Consider the following 21,378-nt stretch of genomic DNA (forward strand, 5'->3'; position numbering starts at 1 on the left):
AGCCTGTGTGGGTAGAGCTGGTGACAGGATGGTCCAGGACTGCCCCTCCTAGGAGGTCAGAGCATCTCTGTACCTTTAGCCACCACTCAGTGCTTGTGTGCCTTTAACTGCATTCTTGGGTGAGGAAACTGATGTGCTGCGAAAGTTTTTGAGTGGGACAGTTTGCCAGTCTGGTTCCCTGGGATTCCAGGCAGGTGCTCACAAGTGGAAAGAGGTAGGTGGAGGATAGGGGTGCTTAGTCTGATCCTGCTGTCATAGGAGACTTCTAATGCAGTGGCACCCTATGGTCCTTGGTACGTGGACAAGAGACGATACACAAGTAAAATCTGAGCAGCAGGGGGGTAAGTGTGTGGGAGATTGATAAAATACTGTGCAATCCCATGAGTCAAGTCACCATGCTCTGCTGCAGCATATTTTCCCTTGGTCCTATTCAAGTAAGCTTCTCCAGATAAGGGGTAAGTTTTCCTTTGCCTTGCAATTGAATCCAGACTTTATCCTCACCTGCTGCAGATGCAGTGGAGTTGAAGCCTAAATCCTCTTGTGCCTTCAGTTGCATGAAGTGGTTTTTAAGTAGCCTTTGTGTCTGTGTAACTAACACTCTCTGTTCCTAGAAACAGTGTTAAAGGAGGCTCTGTGCCTGCCCAGGTGGGTCAGCACAGGACACAGAACAGCCTGTGCTCTCTCTCCCGCTCTTCTCCTGCTTGTTACATCACATCTTACCAAGAAGAAGAAATAGCTTTTCCAAGGCATAAGAACCTTTTGAATAGAAACACAGAATAATTAAGGTTAGAACGACCTCCAAGATCAGGTGGAGTTTAGTTTCTTTTAAGTGATTTTGTTCAGGATCTTTGCCTGCTTCCCCTGCTTCCAATTGCAGCTAACTAACTTTAGGGAGACAATTGAGCAGTCTCTGTGCTTTTGGCAGTCTCTTCTCCCGAGCTGGGACCACGAGGTGGCAGGAGCGTTCCACCGATGCAGCCAGGGCAGCGTGACAGCAATGCAGCTGCTCGTTTTTATAGGCGAGGCGAAAACTGTGCTCGCTTGTTTGCGTACCGTCATAATTGTGTTTTGGAATCTGGAAAAGTTTCACGTGTGTGTCTACATGTCTTTATTTTCTTTATATAATATTGATTTATTTTGGGTCTTGACTCTCTCTTTTTTTTTTTTTTTTTCTTTTATTTTCTTTTTTTTTTCCTGTTCTCAAGGGAGATGGAGGGGAGGGAAGGATGTATAGCAACATCCAGAATTCCTTGCAGGTTCCAGCATTGATCAAACCCTGTGAAGCACATTACTGAGGCTGCGAAGGATGCTGCTTTTGTCCTCATTTCACCCTGTTCTGTCAGGGTATTGCATCACGTAATATGCAAAGTGTTCAGAGCTCCTGCAGTACCCTAGTAATAGGGGTGAGCTGAGGTTGCAGCAACAGCTCTACCTCTGCATTCCTGTTGCTTCCTATAGACTTTAGCACACTCACTCATGCTGCAAACCTGCCTTGGGGTCACTGAGTCTGCTGAACACAATCTGATCCTTGTAGGGTCATTGAGAAGCAGTTTGGGTGGGGGGGAGAAATTCTGCAGAAAGACCCACTCAGAGAGATCATAATGTGATCAAGTGGTGATGAGGGAAGTCATTATTTTCAGGCATTTCCCTCTTTTCAGAGTTCTCCTGCCCTCCTGAAATAAATGCTCATGTCTTAAATCTCAATTCACTGTTCAAGCTTGTGGGACTGAAAATCAGCAATGCAGTTGTTTGCTCTTGTTCTTCCTTCCCTGTGTCAGCCAAGAGGGTCCCCTTTCTTTTGCCTCTGTGAGGAATTTTTTGCAGGGAGGTGGTTAGCAAAAGGCAAGTCTTTATGAGAAAGCTGGCTGGGAACAAGAACAAAAAGTTCAGGGGGTTAAGGGCATGATTTTGATCAAACTCCCCTCTCTGGACGGCAGGGAGGTGGAAGCATCTTTCTGTGCTTCCTTTGCCACTCCCTTCAATTTCCCTTATCTCTTCGGCTGTCTTAGTGCTACAACTAGGGTCCTTCAGTCATCTTTTAATCAGGAGATGTTTTTCAGCATCTGAGCAATCTGTGCCACTCTTTGCTGTTGACAGTGTGTATGTGAGGCTCTGTTCCCTTTATATCCCCGCCTTTTGTCCTACTCCTGCCTTCCTGAGCATGACTGGCTGTAAGAAGGGGCTTTTTGGGCCAGTGCTCACTCCATTTTGGGTGTGGGGTAGTCAGGGCAATCCTGCTCACCCCAGCACAGCTAAAATGCATGTAAGAGAAGAAATGCAGCCAAGTAGGTGAAGAAATACAGTTTATGGTTCTCTTCTCTGTCCCTCCCCTCATCTGGTTTCTAGTAGCAACAAGAGCCTTCACAGGAGCAATGCATCTCCTGTGTCACACAACTGTCTCTATTCAAGTGTCACAGTATTTTTGGCCTGGTCTGTGTTTAGATATCTTTCTAGCGTTCAGAAATGAGTTGGATGGGAGTTGAGGATGCTCTTATCTACCCTGTTCAGGGAAAAGTTATGCTGGTAGGAAGAGTGCTTGGTGGTGTATTTTATGCTGGGGGAAATGGGCTGGGATTGCTCTGCTGCTCTTGCTTGTTCTCTTCTGGAAAGGAGCTCAGAGCTGTGCTGGCAAGCTGTCTCTTCTGGCGTAAGCAGGGCTCTGCCCCAGGCTTCTCTGGCTCTGAACTGTGAGGTCTAAACACATTTCTGGGTTACATGCTGAGCGTGACTGAATGCCACTGAAATGCAGTGAGCAGAATTTCACGTGCCCACTGCCCTGTACTTGCTAGAGGTGTAGAGGGAAGGCAGAGATGGAAGAGGACATTTCTTTATCTGGTGTGGCATGTAAAGCATTGAGCTTGTGGCAATTCCAGGCTCTACTGGTATGGGAGACTAAAGGGATACTGTGACTCAGCTGCTGCAATGCTCTTCCTTGCTTACTTCATATGGAGGGGGAAGGTAAAGAAAGAGTAATCGAAAGGATTCCTTAAGAGACTGTCATTCCTCTCGGATGGTGCAAGCATCAAAGCGAATGAGCTCACAATTAACCAAGAAATGACAAGCAGAAGGGGCTAGATTGTCAGGAATCAGGCAGGAAACAAGCCAAGAGGAGAGTATGGTGGTTTACTCCTTGTCCGTCCTTCACCCACAAATGCTCTTCTAGTGTTTAGGAGTAGTATTGCTATGTGCTCATGTACTGCCTTACTGCCTTTTTCTTATTCTTTTCTCTTCCTCCATTGTAACAATGAGATATAATACTGAGGCATTACAGAACCTACTGTGACGGTAAAACCATCTTTTCCTGAAAGCTTACCTTCATGGTGTCTAGTCACTCATAATCTACTGTTTGGCTGAGTGGTGTATTGACTTGTTTGAAAAGAAATCCTATTGATATGTGGGGACCTTGCTAATATTCTTGCTTAGTTAGGAGAGAAAACGGTGTAATGATTTTTTGGGGAGCAAGTGTGTTTTCATTACTTAACAACATCAGGTATAAGAAAGATAATACACTGGAAAGGAGAACAACCTCATCTCTTCTCTGTATGTATTAAAGGATAAGATGCTGAAGTCAAATGAGGAGCTGTAGATCTTTCCACGGTGAAAGCAAGGTAGTTAATGCAGTAGTACTTAGCATTCAGGAGCTTAATTCAGCCTTGGACTTGAGAGAATTCAGCTCCTTTCCCTCCTCCTTCCTTCATATCCTTCTTAGACAAAATATATAACACTGCATGTGCAATACCTGTTTTTTAGGGAAGTAAAGAGCATTTAGCTGAACATGGAAATGCTGCCTGTAGAGTTTCCCGGCAGCCTTTGTTCTTGATGTGGTTTTATAACTCCGGAAGCACCTGAAGTTGCTGTTCTCCCATACCCTACTGATGTTCCCTGCCCCATTGGATATGTGGAGGGAAGGAAGGAATGTGTGTATATGAGGCAGTTCCCTTCTCTATCCCTGTTTACCCTGCGTGTCTTTTCTGGATCATGTTCTCTGGTTGGGATGTGGTTTTGCAAGGTGTTTTTTTTCCTCTGGTGAAGCTGATTTTCAAGGTTTGTGCTGGGCATCAGTAACCCTCAGGATGTTCTATTAGGCAATGCAGCAAATTCAGCCTAGGAAGTTGGTCATTGTCCCAAGCACCTCCACTGCATTTGCAGCTATTTTGTTATGTTTCCCTTGTGCAAGAAAATGTTGTTTGCAAGAAGGGATGGTTTTCATCCCAATTCAACACGGTTCTTAGAAATAATTTGTTGACTTAGAGAGCCGTACGTTTGTGTTGTAGCACTGCAAATGAATGGTTATGGCTAGACGTTTTTCCAACAGGCTAATAAAACTTTAATTGAATGTATCTAGAACATGGAGCAATGAACAAGTCTGTAGCTTGTTGGGAGTTGCCATTGTGTGCAGGTGGGAGCTTGGAAGGACAAGAATCTCATGGAACCTCCTTGCTGATGTGGAACTGTGCCTGTGTTTACAGCATGCTCTTCTGCCACAACATATGGCAGAATGGTATTAATATTCTCATGGACTTTTGCAGGATACTTAACAAGGCCCTCTTTTACGACACCTTTTTGTGAAAATTAACACAAAATTTTTCTACTTTCCTTTTCCAGATTAAGGTCTGTGATTACTATCACATGTCATATTGGCAAGTCTAAAGATGGGATGTCTACTTTAAGTACCTAGGTCTAAATTCTTATTATTAAGGACAAGTTGAAAATAAGAGGCTGGTGATCTCCTGCTGTGCATTTTCTGATTTATCCTTTCTGTTTTCCCAGTACCTTTTGAGCTTATACCTTAGTTTAATAAGCTGGAGGAATAATTGAGGACTGTCACAGCTTGAAGGAGAAGCTTTAAAGAATGCCATACTATATCCATAAGAGTGTTTATAAAGGTAGAAAATATGTGAGAAGCACATTTGAGAGCTGAAGTTAATCATGAGGTCCAGACTGTGGGAAATGTCTTCCTTAGCTGCAGAGCGTACAGAACTGTTTCCTTGCTGTGCACGCTCTCCATGAGTCTGGTGCTCAGCACTGGAATTTGCTTTCATCCCTCCCTGAGTATCTGGAGAAAAAGAAAGGGGAATGATTTTTGAGTTCATTGCTGTGTGACTCATTGTGAAGTCCAAATTCTGTAGAAGGATGAAAACTTTGGGTGTCAGTTTTAGGTAAGAGTACTAGCATGTTGTTGGGGATTGTACAGACAGCCAGTGCTTCTAGCATCTTCCACTCCACTACGTGAAGCAGGAGTGTCACCTTTTAGATTAATTTTTTGTTTTCAAGGGTGTTATTATCATTACAGTGTGGTTAATAAAGATCAGGCACAAGGGCACAGACTTCAGAACACTGCTACTACTTTGATCCATTCCTTTCAAATGGGTGCTGTTGGACGTAACGTGGGCTCAGTCACTCTGAGTGAAAGACACTTGGGTTTAGTCCCATCCATACAAAATATAACTTCTCAGGGCATGTTCACATTGTAAAGATTAAAAGCTCATGAATAATAATACAAGAGCACGGGGTTTGGTCCAAGATAAAAACTGCTGAAACCTAAGATTGAAAAAAATACCAAGGTATCTGCAGTGGTTGTGCAACACTAGGATTCTGGCAGTATTGGAAGGTATGGATTGTGTCTGGGGATATTTTTTCTTCAGAAAACAACTACTTTGGGGCTATTAAAAAAAATCACCACCAAACAACCAATAAAAACCCACCACAAAATGAACTCACACCCCAAAAAGCAGCTGACATAGTCATGTCTACAGTTCTAATGAGCAAGTTCTGAAATACTGTAGGCTGTGTTTCAGAAGTACTGGAACTGGATTGCATATCATGGACCATTAAGGCTTGTTAAGAAAAATACTTAGTTGGTCTGGTAGCCTATTTTTCTTATGTTTCCTTCTGTTCCTGAATTGTTGGATCATGAGAGTTCTCTGTGGAGGGCTGAAGTCAGAGCTGCACATCTGGGTTTTAGACTGGGAAAGGGAAGGGAAGATGAGATGAGATCATTATATGAAATATGCTTACACCTTCTCTTTGTTTTTCAGTGGATGAATATATTGCCATTGCTAAAGAGAAGCATGGATACAATATGGAGCAGGTAACAACCCTTTGAATACTTTAAAATAAAGTATTTTTCAGCAAGTATTCAAACATGACTTAAAGCGACTGCCTAGAAGTGCTTCTTTCTTTCTGTACCTTCTATGTTTTCTCCTCTACTACTTGTCCCAAAACTGACTGTTCCTAATAGTAGCCTGTACTCTGTGGATATGGATGGAGTTCATCCCTAGTTTTACATCAAGAGTCAAAAGAAGAAAAACAAAACCATTATAATTTGTAATGGAATCTGGCCATGAGTATTATGCTTCCTCTGGTGACTGCTTCTTGAGCACTTTCAGAACCCTTAAACGTTAAAAAGATTGGCTTATCTTTGGACAGCTGCCTGATGGTGACTGCTCCGTCTCTGCTTCATGGATGTCTTGGCAGTTATTAATGAGCTATTGAACCATCATGTGCTTTTCTAAGGCAAACCAATACCCAGAGTTATATACCTTAAAACTGTGTTGCTCATCATTTTGCATTTCACAGATGAGCACCTTGGCTGTCAGTGCAGTAAACAGGAGATGACTTTGCCAGCAGCCACTGACTTTAGCCAGTACTTGTAACTTAGGAATGGAAATCCTGGTCTGAGGAACAGACCTCTCCTTTATTCCCTGTGGTCTAGGATTGTGAACTAATCTTTCCTGTGTTAACTGACAATGATTTCAAAACTTGCTGGGGAGATGAGTAGATCTGTGCCTCAGAAACTTTTCTGAATTCTGTGGAGTTTCCTCATGCACTGATACTTGCTCGGAAAGGGAAGGCAGGGAATTCCATGACTTAGTGTATTGGCAAATCACATACTGTCTCTACAAGTACAAAAACTTGAAAGTTTATGAAATTGTTTAGACAGAGGCTGCCAGCGTAGAAACAAATGGTTAGGATGGGCAAGGGCTTCTATGTAAATGATTCTGCTGTCATCCTTGAATCAGACTTTCAGTGGTAGATATTCATGCTCAGAGACTTCTTGCTGAACAAGAACACTGAAGTTGAGATAGCCAGTAAAATTTCTGGCGAAACAAAGAATGATCAGACTTGATAATTGTAGTTCCTAAGAGCAGAAAACAGCAATAAAATGAACATGAAGGCATCAAAAGGCTGTGAACTTAAAATGAAAATAAAGGTAGTAACTCCCTTCAGCTGATATTGGTATACCCTAGTATTGGTTATTGTGGATAACATTTTCCCAGAGAGTTGGTCTTGAAATAGTAGAAATGGATTTCATTTTTTTGGTGGTAAAGTGTGAGTAAAGATACAGAAGATACAGATACAGAAGACTGATGAAAATGAAGCTTGTGATTTTTAAAAAAAACCACTGAATTCTAGTGGTTTGAAAAACTTAAATTTAGCTAACAGAGAGTTGCTTTAATTTTACTGTTGAAAATAGAGACCGCCCACTCATTCCTTGAAGTCTTTTTCTCTCCCCCTTTGCATACAGAAGTTGCATGACTTCTCGCATCAGAGTGTAAAGTGGCTGAGCAGCTTGTAAAAGTGCCCCTGCTCCTAAAAATTATGTCATTCCTTCTGTAGCACTTTCACATAATACTCTGGAGTTAAACATGTTTCACAGGTCCTTTGGGATTTCCTAGAGAGCTGTGCTAGGCATTTTTAGGAAATAACTGGAGAGGATCTAGCTTGTATTGCTCTGGAAGGCACACATTCATTTTGTATTACAGGGAAAAGTGTCAAGGCTTTCAAATCGGGATGATTATTTGTGTCATCAAGGGAAACTCTGCCTTCAGCAGGTATCATCAGTTGCTGTTGGCTGGGTAACTGGACAAGCTGATACAGACTCCCTGGAAGCCAGTAAAAGCTCACTTTAGCAATTGGCCACCGTCTCTGGGCTTTGCTGGCCAAGGCAGCCCCCTCCCACGTACGCATTCCCCTGACAGCCGGTCACTTTGCTCCTCTGTCTGGGTGCCTTGGCTAACAGTCGTACAAAGATAGTCTTTTTTCCACCTGTGCCCACGCCCAAAACATCCCCTTAAAGGCTGAGATGTGCCAGTCTGCTGAAGGGAGTGGGAGCTGCTGGCAGGGTGCTGGGGCATGGTGTGCTGGCTGGTGCTCCTCTGCCCAGCAGTGTTCCTGTCTAGTGCCTGATCCGTGCCAGCCTGGCTCCCATCCCTGTCCTTTCACTCCCCTTGCCCGTGGCTGAGTGCCCTGTTGTTGGCTCTGCTGCTGTTGGATCATGGCTGGAGGCTCAGGACTGTGCTGGTGGGAGTCCCTGCAGCCTGGCCAGCCCCAGGACAGGCTCCCCACAGGGCAGGCGCTTGCTGGTGGTGCAGAGAGCTGTGGGTGGTTGTGCTGAGCTGTAGTAGTCCCAGACTTCTGGAAGCACCACAGTAAGTCTAGCTGTGACCTGGGCATTCCTGCTAGCATTTGTCAGACACCCTGGGAAAGGAGCCTGGGAAGGCCCTGTGCTCACCCGTGTATGAGTGCAGAGTTCTTCCTGGGCAGCACAGGTGGAAGAGGAGTACTGATCTCCTGTTAAACAAGCCTGTAAGGAAAATCTTCTTGTTTACCTCTTGCATTAAGCAGCAATCCCCTCAGTCCTCAGTAACACTTCAGTGCTTTTTAATGATACCCTGCCCTCCCAAAATATCTCACTCTTTGTTTCTCCCGTGCTTCCTCATAAGGATAGCAGGTGAAACTCATATTTGAAGCCAAAGCAGGTTGTCAGGGAAGAGAAAACTCAGTCCTTCATGACTGCAAAATAGTTTCTTTGACCCCATCCTTGCCAGAACGGCTGTGTGGCTTCTGTGACATCTCGAGTGCCTGCAACTGAGATTACTACTTGTTCTGCATGGTGGCAAAAGGGAGGGGAAGGTGTCTGGGCAGCACTGAGAGTCCAGTAGGATCTGGGCAAGATCTTGGATAACACTAACATTTATATGCATGCTCTCTGCAGAATCTCAGGGGCGTGAGATCCCATAAAGGAACTGCTTTTTTTTGCATAGCAAAGCATAATGGGGAAACCCCGATTTTGGAGGGATTTTGTAACGCTGGGTGGCCAGGCTGAAACTACTAAATGAGGGTAACTATGGCTGCGAAACCTGAGCTGAGTTTGCATATGAAGAGTGGGTTACTCTTACGTTTTACTCAGCATGTTAGGGATTATTTTCACTTCACAGCAATTGTGAAAGGCTGGTTTTTAGCTCTGCAGAGTCAGGCCTTCCCAAAATGACTCGCAGTGGTTGCTGGCATGCCAGAGGTAGTGTTGTGTCATAACACACAGGGGCTGTGGACCCCTGGGAGAGGGGGGCTGCACGCAAGTGTCTCAGCAGCAGAAGGAGAATGGTTTGCAGGTGGTGAAGCGCAGCACAGGCACTTTGTCTTTGGAACTGAGAACCAGAGAGTGCAACAACAAAATGAGGCCTCTCTCAAGGAAACAAAAGAGCTGCCCCAGAATGAGTGAGGTTTATTCCTCCTTTGGGCCAGGGACTTTTTAGCATCAAGTCAAGGTGGTGCATGTTCTCTGCCTTTCCTTCTTCCAGTTCTTGTTTGATTATCTTCTGCTTTTCCCCTTCCCCCTCAGAAAGAACCCCATAAACAATTTTAAAAATCCACAGTCAACTAAACCGTCCTTCTAATTGCCAGGAAATAGAGTCCAGCACTGGAAAGAAGCTGCCTTTCATGCAGTCTTCTTTAGGTGGACTTCCCCAAGCCTTTGCTTAGCTTATCCGTGCATACCATGATCAGTAATGATCAGTGATGCTGAAGTAATTTCTTAAATGTTTTCTCCACCTTTCTGTTGTTAATCTTTTATAATGACCTGTGTGGTTTTTCAGGCTGGTCTTCACAGCCTAGCTGGGGAGCAGATTCCAGGTATCTTGCACTCAGGAAAGCATCTGATGTAGCTGAGAATTAAAATTATGTCTAATGTGTTGCCTGAAAAAAATGTTGTAGCTCTCCCTTTCCATTTTCCAGTAATGTTTCTTTGTATTACAATTGTCACTTTGGTATCTATATTATTTCTAGGCTCTTGGGATGCTGTTTTGGCACAAGCACAACATCGAGAAGTCTTTGGCAGATCTGCCAAACTTTACTCCGTTCCCAGATGAGTGGACAGTGGAAGACAAGGTCTTGTTTGAACAGGCCTTCAGTTTCCATGGGAAAACCTTTCACAGGATCCAGCAGATGGTAAGTAGTTTCGCAGGAGTGGAAAAGCAGAACAGACTGTCATCTTCAGTGCTGTTTGTGCTGAACGTGTCTCTAATGCTCTTGAGAGAGAACAAGCCAAAGGGGATGTTAGAGGGAAAACACTGCCATGAATAGAAAGAAACAATGTAATTCCCAGAATCTCTGTAGGGGTATTTTCCTGAAGTGCTTTATTGGTTCAGGATAGACTATGACTGTGTGATTTTTTTTTTTTTTTTAAATTTTTTTTTTGTTGGAAATTACAATTTTCAGTCCCCTGTGTGTTGTAGTAGTGTTTGTCTCAGCTGGAGTCCAGGCATGGTCTGTACACATGTGCCTACACATAGGCAGTAAAGTTCATCTCTGTGCAGAGTTGATTTCCTTTCTTACAGCCTGATTTTTAGGAGTTAATTTTTTTGAATTATGAAGTCTGTGCTTCACAGCGGATGCTGTGGTGAAGGTTTAGTCCTTTGCTTTTGGTTGGTAATGATACTGTTTTAAAGGTATGATTGAAAACTTCAAGGACAGGTTTCTGCCTGAAAGGGAAGTGCTAGGGAGTGTGCAATTTTCTTTTGAAAGAGGGAAAGGATGGGTTGTAAAAATTTTTATTAATTGTATCTTGAGAGTGTCTTCAAGTGGTTCATCACCTGGGTAGGAACGGGACTTTGTTCTTTGTCCTTCTTCAGTAAAGTAGCCTCTTGAGTGTTCCAGCAGGACCCAGTTGCACTGTCTGTGACCCTTTGAAGTGAGCCTAGGCTGTTGCAGTCTGTTCAGCCTCTTTAAAGCACATGTGACACAGGTCTGTTGCTGATCCTGCTGAAAAGCAAAAGGTCACTTGCCTTCCAAGGATAAAGGTCCCTTTTCAAAAAGGTGTCAGAGGCTTGATTTTGTCATATTCTCCTTGATGTTCCTTGTCCTTCACTGACATTCATTTCCAAATGTTCTTGGAGTCCTAGGGTCTCCCACTCCCTTGGATCAGGTGATGAAACTCTTGAAGAATTAAGCTGCTTTATTCCAGTGCTCTTATATGGGAGGGAAAATAGGGCAGGGGAATGTCCTGGGGAAAAAAGAGAACATAAAGTCTGTCGTTGGTTGGTTAACTGCCAAAGCAAGAAATTCTCAATTAGGTTTATGTGCAGAAGCATGGCTTTCTGTCCCCGACTGAAGTGCATTTCAATACAGGGATGCCAAGCTCATGCACTGTTCCCTAGGTAATGATATATTTTTTCACTGTTGCTCCCAGGAAAGCGATTCTGAATGAAAGGAATTAAATGGCACGAAGCTTTGTGTTTAGCAGGGGACAGGAATCAATGGCTTGGGAGCATGTTAGTTGTTAGTTTATAGATGCTGCCCCATCAGCACCTGTGCAGATTGGAACTGAGGAGAGAAACCTCCAAAGCCAGAGAATGAAAGGCAAGTTACGTTATTTACCGGAGCTGGTTCTGATATTTTGGCACTCTTAGCACAGGTTTATAGCCAAGTGGATGTCTGTCATGAGCAGCCTTATCCCTGAGTTTGTTCTGTGGAACTCTTTTTAATTTCAGAACACCAGCCTGTTGCATGGCTGTTGGCAAAACAACATTGACTTAGCACCTGTGCTTTGCCAGCACTGATGAACTTCTGTCTGTGTGCAGCTGTGGGCCAGAGTGGGAGTGCTGGTGTGATCAGTTATTAGAACCTGAAGTCAGTCTGCAGTTTGAGAACCAGGCTTGTCTCAGGTGAAGACTTAAACTGCAATGTTTGAGTGAAAGGGATCTGGCTCTTGCTCAGGGTTTTGTTTTCCTCCCCGTCTGCTCTGAAAACGTGTTTCATTTGTCAGAAAAGGCTGGACCTTCACCTTTTAGAAGTCTGGTGTAAGAGCATCCATGTAGAGCTCCTCAAAGTAGAGAATTAGTCTTAAAGTGGTTTTATGCTTTTTAGAGGCAGAGTTCCCTTTCCTAGCTACACGGTAATGGCATTTGTGTAAGAGGACAAAAAATAAATTGTGTTTTTCACCATACAGTAACATTTCACCTTTTGAAAACATCCTTTGTTGAGACCTTTGAATATACTTTGTCATGTGAATGGTGTGAATAAACCTATTTAACCAAACATCAAAGATATGCTTGGGATGTTTGCAATTCAGCAGTTTCTGATTGTTTACATGTGTCTGTGTTGACTTTTAGGTCTGTTGTGGCTTTAAAACTGATACCTCAGTTTTGAGGCCTCATTTCAGATTTGCTCTTGCTGTGTTCTCCTATTTTGGAGGGAACCAGCTACTTGACTGGTGAGTGGAAGCTTGCTGAGATGCTCTTTAGAGATCTTCATGTCCTAAATAGTAGTCACAACCTGAAACACTCCCCCATAGATCATTTTTGGAAGGGTGCAGAATTGCCTTGCTCGAGCCTTTGAGAGAATACAATGTAAAGCAGTCAGATGTTCCTTGGAAAAACAGACCCATTTTATCTGAACTTCTGGGGATACTTTACATATAAACGTATAAAAGGATACATGTTTAATTTACAGCTTCCTGACAAATCAATAGCCAGCCTGGTGAAATTTTACTACTCCTGGAAGAAGACAAGGACTAAAACTAGTGTGATGGACCGTCATGCTCGTAAACAAAAAAGGGAACGTGAGGAAAGGTAGGTTTGCAAGCAGAAAGGCTGTGTATTGCTGCACACTGATTTCTTTAGTCTCTCCCAGAAATTTTTGTTCGCTTATAAGAAACTAGATGTAGGATTTTCCCCAAAACATTTCCTGGTACCACACCTTTCCCCACCCCTCTTCCCTGCTATTTTTTGCTTTGCTTAAAGCCAAAAGGCAGTTGGCAGTTAGCTCTGCTCCTTTTTTGACACTGTAATTCCTGACTGCCCTCTAGTGCACTGGTTACAGTCCCACCATTCTAGAATTTTTTCTGTGATACTGCTTGAGGGTTGGGAAATTGAAATTAAAGCTGTTTATAATCTGATTGGCACTGTTAGCAGCAGAGCCAGAAAAGCTGATAAGCAAGACAGTAAAAGGAATTAATGACAGAGCTGAAATCTGCCTTTATTTCCTCCATGTGATGTTCAGCAGAGTAGAATGTGCACTTGCTACAGGAAGCAGGCTCCAATACATGACCCCTCTCAGCCTGTGCCTGTACAAACACAGACCCTCCTCTCCTGCATCTTAGAAAACTGTGACCAAGCATAAGGTTGCTTGGCCAAAGTGCATTCTCTGAGAAAGGTGAAGTTAAAGCTTTGATTTTGAGTGACTGAGAAGAGGGTAGCACAGGGGAACTTAGGATGAGCTCTCTGGCTGAGCTGCTCCAGGGAGTGCTGGGTGCTTTGGCATTTGGGAGAGCCTGATGGTGTTCAGGAGGTCATTAGCTGTTGAGCTTTAGCAAATGAACTTGACTCATGCTTTTTCTGCGAGCTCACCCTCCTGGATACCCATGCATGCCCTTGAAGGTAGGTCAGCAGTGGCCTTGTGCATATTGGTGTAAATATCTGTACAGTTACTGTCACTTGGTGACTTCACCTAGTTCTGGAGCTGAAGGAGCCTTAGAACTGCAGAGGTTTCAGGCGACTGTGGGGAAAACAACCACTCTGAGCAGCAGCAACTCTGTCTGCTTGATGCAGGTTCCTTCTCAGCCTGCTCTAAAATGCAATTAATGTCTTTGCAGACCAGACTGTGTGCCTGCCTTTGTAAGACTGCTGACATAATTGGGCAAAATTCTGCAAAAGCCTTTCCTCTCAGACGAGTTGTTGCATTTCCCAGTTGGCTGTTTGCTGGCTCCACTGCATCTGAGCTAGTCTTGTTTGGGAAGGGGGAAGAAATGTGTTTCTAGGGTTGAGCTGTGCTACATCAATGACTCACTCAGCCTCTCCCATCTCTCCATTAGGTCAGCAATACTTGCTTAACAGGCAGGGCCAGAGAGAGTACTGCCAGCCAACTTGTCCAGTATTTGGTTGGCTTTCTTTGACCTGAGCCTCTTTTTCCATTCTGTTCTTTTCTCTGCTCTGGAAAGGCTGCCTATTTTTCTGCTCCGCATCCTGCTTGTTGGGGTTTTTTGTTTGTTTAGTTTTTCAGTTTTCCTACTAAGTTATTTGGGGGAGAGATCTTTTACATGGAGTATGTGTTTGTCTTGTACTATGTAGTTTAGGGTCTTTCAATACTCACCTCTCTTTTTTCCATACTCATAAATGAAATTATGAAAAAATGCTCTCTTGTTCTGTGCTCATAAATGAAATTACTGGAATTTAGAAATACAGCTATATTTATACCTGTACCTGTTTGCTAGGAGAAGTAGCACCTCAGACCATCTGGTGAATGGCAAAGAATTGTATGGGCTGCCATGTGTTGTAATTTTGTAACCTTTGAGGAAGGCAGCTGGATTGGAAATGCTTAACTTGATTTACATCTGCAGGAAACTAAGCACCAGGCTGTCAGCTTGATGTTTGATTTCTGTTCTTTCCCTCCATTATGTAAAATAGTCAAACCCCCACACCCTCAAAGGATTTGTCAGTGCAACCATGCAGGGTGTGGAATCCACTCTGGGTGAGTTTAGGATTTTCAGGTTGTACTGTGCCGTTCAGTGTTGGCAGAACTTCAAAAGTGTTCTTTGGTTATGGCAATCAGTGTCTACAACTGCAGAAATGAGGGGGTTGGCTTTTATTTAGCTCATGTCTAGGGAACTTGCTAGAATACAAGAGCAAAGTATCAGCACAGCGAAGACTTGTGAAAAGGCTGAATCTGAACTTAGGTGAGAACACAAGGAAGTTCTTTTAGAGATGGGGTTAAGAAAAGAGGCAGTATGAGGTATCTCACTCAAATGCCTCTATATCCCTTTTGTGGCTAGGTAGGGAAATTCCCCAACTCCTCAGATTGCCACTAACACAACTCCCAGTGCATTCAGGACCAAGTTTTCAGCAGCTGTTTTAAGTTGTATGTGAGGGGCTTTCTGTATAGCTCTGGGAGTGGGTGCTTGGGAGTTGATTTCCTGGAATCATCATTACCCAGATTAAATGTCTTGTGAATCAGCTGGTGAGCCAGGTGGCTTGGGAGAGCAGAAGTGGCTTGTAAGTGCCTGCTCTTGTGGAGAAGGATGGCAGCCCATTTCTCCTTGGGATGTGGCTGCAGCAGGGAGTTGGCCATGTGAGTGCTGATGCCAAGCTCACCAGCAGGTTGCTGTGCCTGCTGGCTCCTGCTCAGCCCTGCCCTGCACTGGAGCTGTGCCATACCTGTACCAGCTGGTGCTCCTCAGCACAGGCTATGAAGTTTGATACGACAGAATAGGTTTCTTTTTTTTTGATTTAAAAAAATACTTTTATTACATCAGCTTATTTCTTCTGTTTCTGGGCATCATTTCAAATGGTGCAATTAACTTTGGTTGTGTACAGTACAAAAATTCTAAATCCTGAAAATGCATTTGATTTAATGTCTGATTAAAATTCTGCCTAAGCCAGACTGGACAGGTGTGCCAATATGGCTCCAGTTTCATGCCTATTATTACTCTCTAACTGATAATGTCTTTTTCTTTTCCAGGGGAGAATAAAATGTGAGGCTGTCATTGAAAAAAAAAAAAAAAAAAAAAGAAACCAAACGTTTTTTGTGCTTGTTCTTGAGGGAGTTCATCTTGTGCATGTCTGTTTTGCTAAATATTAAGGAGTTGTATGAAATCTGTGCTTTAGCTACTTGCTGTATTTTTAAGTCTTTCTTTCTGTCTCAGTTTGTCTAAAGTAAAAATGCTTAGTGTCCCATGTTCTTTGAAAGATAACTTGCAGAATTAATTTCGTGTCTCCAGCCTTCATCTATATAGATGTATTTTGCCTAAGTACACTGCTGAGAAGTGTTCCTGTATGCACTATCCTCAGAATTAAGAATTTATTGACTTAAACCAAATAAAATCAACACCAACCCCCCCCAAAACACATCCTGGGAATAAAACTAAGGAAAGCTGTTGGGCTTACTGCAGAATTCATGCATTTGTTTTAGCATGCTATTTATAGAAAAAGAGTCTCACAAACGAATTCAGTACTGTTTGCTTTTGTCTTCCAGTGAGGATGAAATGGAGGAAGCAAATGGAAATAACCCTATTGACATTGAAGTTGAACAAAACAAGGAGAGCAAAAAGGAGGTAAAATTCTGTTTCTTACTCCTGTACAAATGAAAGTGTTTCGTTACTAGCTACTTCATGTAGAAGCTGACAGTGTCTAATTTTCTTTAGTACTTTGTATAGTTGTCATACAACAAAAGAATTGTCTTCAGAATTATTCTTGGATCAAGACAAGTATAGATAAATGAGTTGTTATGGATAGAGCTGGGAAAATTTAACACTTTACCATCCCATGATAATGTACTATGTGACTGTTTCCAGTCTCTTTTATCCTCTCTTTGGCTGTGTTAGTTTAAACCACCCTCAGTGGTTTAAATCAACCTAACTGCATGGAGGTGGAGTAGAAGCGCATCCCCCTGTGGAGATGGCTTGGTGGAGGGGAAATAAATCCTTTTGTTCTAGGTAGAACAACGGAAGTGCGCTTATGTACATATTAGACTCTAAGGTACATTCCTGATGTACTGAAATCCCCAGCAATATTTGTCACTTCACTAGCACCAGCATTGCAGCTGTATTGGTGAAAAGTAAAGGAGAAAGCTTTTGTGACCAGTTAATTTTTTTCTGGCAGGGTGGCCTTAACCTGTTGTTACATCAGCTCAAAATGTAGTACTTGTGTCTCATTTCAAGTACTTCGTTTTCAGTGGGCATAGAATTCTGGATTAAAATAGCTACACAAATACAGCAGTTCTGAAAACCCAGCCTGCAATGCCCTGTAAGAAATCATATACTTCATCTCCATGTGTATAACCTGCAGGTTACCTGTTACTAAATAAAAACACCTCATTCAGCAGCAGTGTGGGTTGAATGCAAGTTACAGGAAGATGCTTAAGTCCTTCTCTCCTACAGTTAGCTCCCTTTCCTGGTTTCTTCTAACCTGATTTCTCTCCTAGTCTCTCTCTCCCAGTCATTCTGTCTCACTTCTTAATTTTTAAAATGGTTATGTTTAGAGAAAATCCACCAGAGGTATTTAAAAACGTGATCCCATACAATCAAAAAAAAGTCTCAGAGTAACAGCTTTGTCATTCACTCTCTGTGAGATTAATTTCTTCAGCAAATAATTTTGAATGGAAATAATTGGACAGGCAAAACATTCCCATCTGCTGTTCACCCACTTGAGGGTGCTCTCTAGACTTTTCAGAAAAGTTTAGCTGTTTTTTCTACTGAAGGAACCAGTAGCCTTGATGTCTTCATAAGGGCAGAGTGGATGTGAAGCCATTTGTATTAATTGTTATAAGAAACTGAGTTCTCAGAAGCCTCAGCAACACCCAGAGAGGAAGGGTTCTCACTTGGCTAAGTTGCAGCTTTATAGTGTTTTGTAAATAATACTATTGTCTCATTTCCCATTATTTTAATAAATTTACAGTTCAGATCTTTCTGTAAGCTCTTCAAAAGTTCGTATCTGTAAAAGAGTTCCCTTCAACCCCCTTTATTATTTCTTCCTTCCCAACCAATGCTGACACGTCTAGAACTTGCTGCAGATGAGGGAAAGGTAGTTCTTCACCAGCTTGGCTGCATCTCTTGTAAGTCCAAATCAGATAAGACATCTGGTTACCAAACTGTCCAAATGAAGACATTTTTGCAGAAAATCTTAATGTTGGGGGAGCTCTTGTGCACTCCTTGTCACACTGTACAGGCCATGGCACTCCAACCAGTCGGAAGCTCATGGAGCATATGGAGTCCGGCTGTGTATGCCACGGCAGGCAGCCTTGGGGGGACTTTTCAGTACAGGGATTGTGCTGGAGCACAAAAATGGAGCTGACAGCCTTCATAGCCTGTTCAGAGTTCAGCTGTAGTTGTTTAATCAGGAGAGGAGACTCAGGAGAGCCCTCTGTCACTCTCTACAACTACCTGAAAGGAGGTTGTAGCAAGGTGGAGATTGGTCTCTTCTCCCAGGCAACCAGGGACACGATGAGAGAAAATACCCTCAAGAGGGGTTCAGGTTGGACACCAAGAATAAAATTTTCACTGAAATTGTGATTAAGCACTGAAGTGGGCTGCCTGGGGACATAGCAAAGTCACCATCCCTGAAGGTGTTCACGAATGCTTGGACATGGCAGTTATTGCTGTGGTTTAGTTGACAAGTGTTTTTTCAAGGGTTGAACTCCATAATCTTGGGGATCTTCTCCAACCTTAATGATTCAATGATTCTGATTTTACAGTACCTGAACTCAGGGCTTATTGAAATGCCTTGAGAGAGAGCTAGCAGATAACTAGGAGGGGATAAGTTTGTTCTTGATCATTAGGTTTCTTTTAATGATGTGGTGAGACGTGCAGGGGCTGTGATGTGCCAGCAGCCCAGGACTCTTACCATAAGAAACCTCCCTGTCCCAAATCTGCAGAGATGTTTGTTTTTTTTTTCAGCTCTGAGACCTGTTGGTTGCTCTCTGACTTACCCAGTAATACTGGGATTTCTCAGAGTATCTGAAATCTCTCATTTGTTTCCTGTTTCCTCTTTCCCCTTTGAGGATCATTGGAGGGGGAATCTCTTTTTTTTCTTTTTTTTTTAACTTTCAGTGTTAGTGCAACTGTTTGCCTCCATAATACTGAGGTCATGACCTAGATCTGCTTTCTTTGTATCTTCCTTGTTCCTGGAAGTGCCTCCCACTTCATCCTCTGTTTTTATATAGCTTGAGATAGCTTTATCTTCTTTTTACGCAGTGAAATCTGAGGAAAAGAACTTTGTATTAAGGGGTTTGTAAGCTGAAGTGCACTGGATAGCAGTGACAATATCTAAATAAATAGGAGCACTGCTAAATCCCTTCTAAATCCCTGCATTTTAATTCTCTCTGGTTTTCAAAAATTGATTTAATTCTAGAGAAATGTGTGTGGCCAGGAAAGAAGAGTTTCCAGGACAGACTAGATGTTCCAATTTTTGCTGGGGCCTAGAGGCATTTGGAGCTGTCAAAAATTGTTCTGCTGGAGCTCTGGTTCTTGTCTGCAACACAAAAGAGCTTTGCATTTTTTGTACTGTGTAAAACAGTAATTTTAAACTGCTTTTATTTTTCTTTAATGTTGAGGCTTCTGGGATGTTTTCACTGCAGGCATTGCCTGTTGGTCAACAGACAGCCTGAACCTGTAGTGAGGCATTGCTGCGTGGTCCTGGGAAGCAGTGTATGTACATGAAATATGAGTGGATCTGAAATGTTGAATAATTTACCTGGCTCAGTTATCAAAGTGCTCCTTTCTGAAGCAGAGAGCAGAGCTTACTTCACTTGTTCATAGCTAAGCCACTTTGGTTTCTCCTGCTCACCACTCCCATCTGCAAAGAGAAATAGGGGCATCCCTCCTGCAGTGGCAAGGGTTGCCTCTTGCCTCTGGGCTTGCCCTAGACATTGTATCTCGTGGAATACTTTGCACCAATGGATGGAAGAAAAGGGTTGAGAGCAGGCAAGTGTCCGCATTGCTGCTGCTGTGGGGCTCTGGCCATTGTGCCCATGAAGAGGGTGAAAGCTTTTGTCTATGGTAGCTGTGCTGGAGTGCTTTGGGAATCAGAACCTTATACTTACTTGGGGTTTGGTGTTTGGCCTCATGTGGTTTCGAATGCAAGCATTCAATGCTAATGAGCAAATGCCACAAACTGTGTAGAAACTGCATGTAGCTGCAAATTAGGAGGAAAACAATAGCACCAAGTGAAGCCAATGTGTTTAAAGCTCGCAGTGATCAAGCAGAGGATTCAGATGTACTGCCTCCCCTCTGTGCTTTTTCTCTCCTTGCCATCCTTCTGTTCTGTATTCTTGGCCAGGCTCCAGTCACTGGGTAGTAGGTCTTAGGTATGAGTTGATTGTTGAGTATAACTTCTGGAAGAAATGGTTTTGCTCTCTTAGAATCAGGTGTGCTCTTGAAGGATCTGTAATAAGGGGCCTGGCTAATCTACCTGTCTTTGCTTTAGACATAAGAGATAAAAACAGGAAGTGGTCTGTGAAATACTCCTGTTTCCAAAAAAGACTTACAGTTTATTTAGGCAAAACTGCACCATTTTGATGGAACAGTTGATATAAAACTGCTGTGCAAGAAAACCTGGCTTCCAAGAAATGATGTAACAATCTAAGAATTATCCTGTTGTCACCTCACTCCTTTATCCTTTGCCTTTAAAAAAAAATAGGTTTATTCCTTCCTGTGTCTGTCAGGTAGTAAAAAAATTCTCAGTAAACTGTTTCAGTTATGTTCTTTCTGTCTCCACACTTCACTTTGTTTCCTTCTAGTGTTCAGTTAAACTGGCGTGTTCATATCTGATGATGAAAACAAGAAGAGGGGTTTTGGACGTTTGAAAATAACCAGAACATTTAACAAATGCAAAATTGGGCATCTGTCTCCCAAAATGAGAATGGGCAGAGAAGGCAACACAGTATCTCTGTAAACACTGAAAGCTGCTAAAGGAAAGGAGAAATTTGTGTAAGACAGTTTGTATGACATGCCACTTAAAGCAAAAATGTCTTCCTGTCTGCATACTGGCATTGTCGTTCTCCAGCCTTTGGTGGTGGCTAAAAATCAGAGTCACAGAACGGTTTGAGCTGGAAGGGATCTCTAAAGATACCTGGTTTTGTAACATTACTGACTGCTGTTTCCCAGGTGCCTCCTGCTGAAACTGTCCCTCAGGTGAAGAAGGAGAAGCACAGTACACAGGCCAAGAACAGAGCAAAGAGGAAACCTCCCAAAGGAATGTTCCTTTCCCAGGAAGATGTGGAGGCTGTTTCTGCTAATGCAACAGCTGCTACCACTGTACTCAGACAACTGGACATGGAATTAGTGTCAATCAAACGGCAGGTACGAACAGGATCGTACAGGAGCGACTGCTGGGTTTGCTGGTAGTGCCTGTTGCACTCTGCAAAGTTGGCAGGAATTTGTAGCTTGGCAGTGATGATGTACAATGCTACATGCCTTAGTTGACACACTGCTGTCCTTGTGCTCTGCATGCAGCTCTGGGTTTTACATCTCTTAAGTTTTAGTTCTGTGGCAAGCCTGCTTTCGACCTGAAGTGAAGCAAGCAGAAGTTCATAGCTGGAACTTGAAGAAACATTAGCCTTTCTTGCAGCTCAGAATTCCTTTTGTTTTAATTGCAACTTTATTCAGGT

The 21,378-nt window shown here is 43.0% G+C and overlaps 1 protein-coding gene across 1 annotated transcript in view; it reads left to right on the forward strand.

Annotated features, from left to right (window-relative positions):
• RCOR1 (REST corepressor 1) overlaps window positions 1–21,378 on the forward strand; it is an 81,795-nt gene that overhangs the window by 52,261 nt on the left and 8,156 nt on the right. Inside the window, exons 4-8 of the mRNA XM_014871936.2 lie at window positions 6,039–6,091; window positions 10,069–10,230; window positions 12,733–12,851; window positions 16,249–16,327; window positions 20,876–21,070. Coding sequence (XP_014727422.1) covers window positions 6,039–6,091; window positions 10,069–10,230; window positions 12,733–12,851; window positions 16,249–16,327; window positions 20,876–21,070 — 608 coding nt within the window. The remainder of the gene's footprint in view (window positions 1–6,038; window positions 6,092–10,068; window positions 10,231–12,732; window positions 12,852–16,248; window positions 16,328–20,875; window positions 21,071–21,378) is intronic.

Source organism: Sturnus vulgaris, chromosome 6 (assembly GCF_052056855.1).
Source record: "Sturnus vulgaris isolate bStuVul1 chromosome 6, bStuVul1.hap1, whole genome shotgun sequence".
In the NCBI taxonomy this organism is placed as follows: Eukaryota; Metazoa; Chordata; class Aves; order Passeriformes; family Sturnidae; genus Sturnus; species Sturnus vulgaris.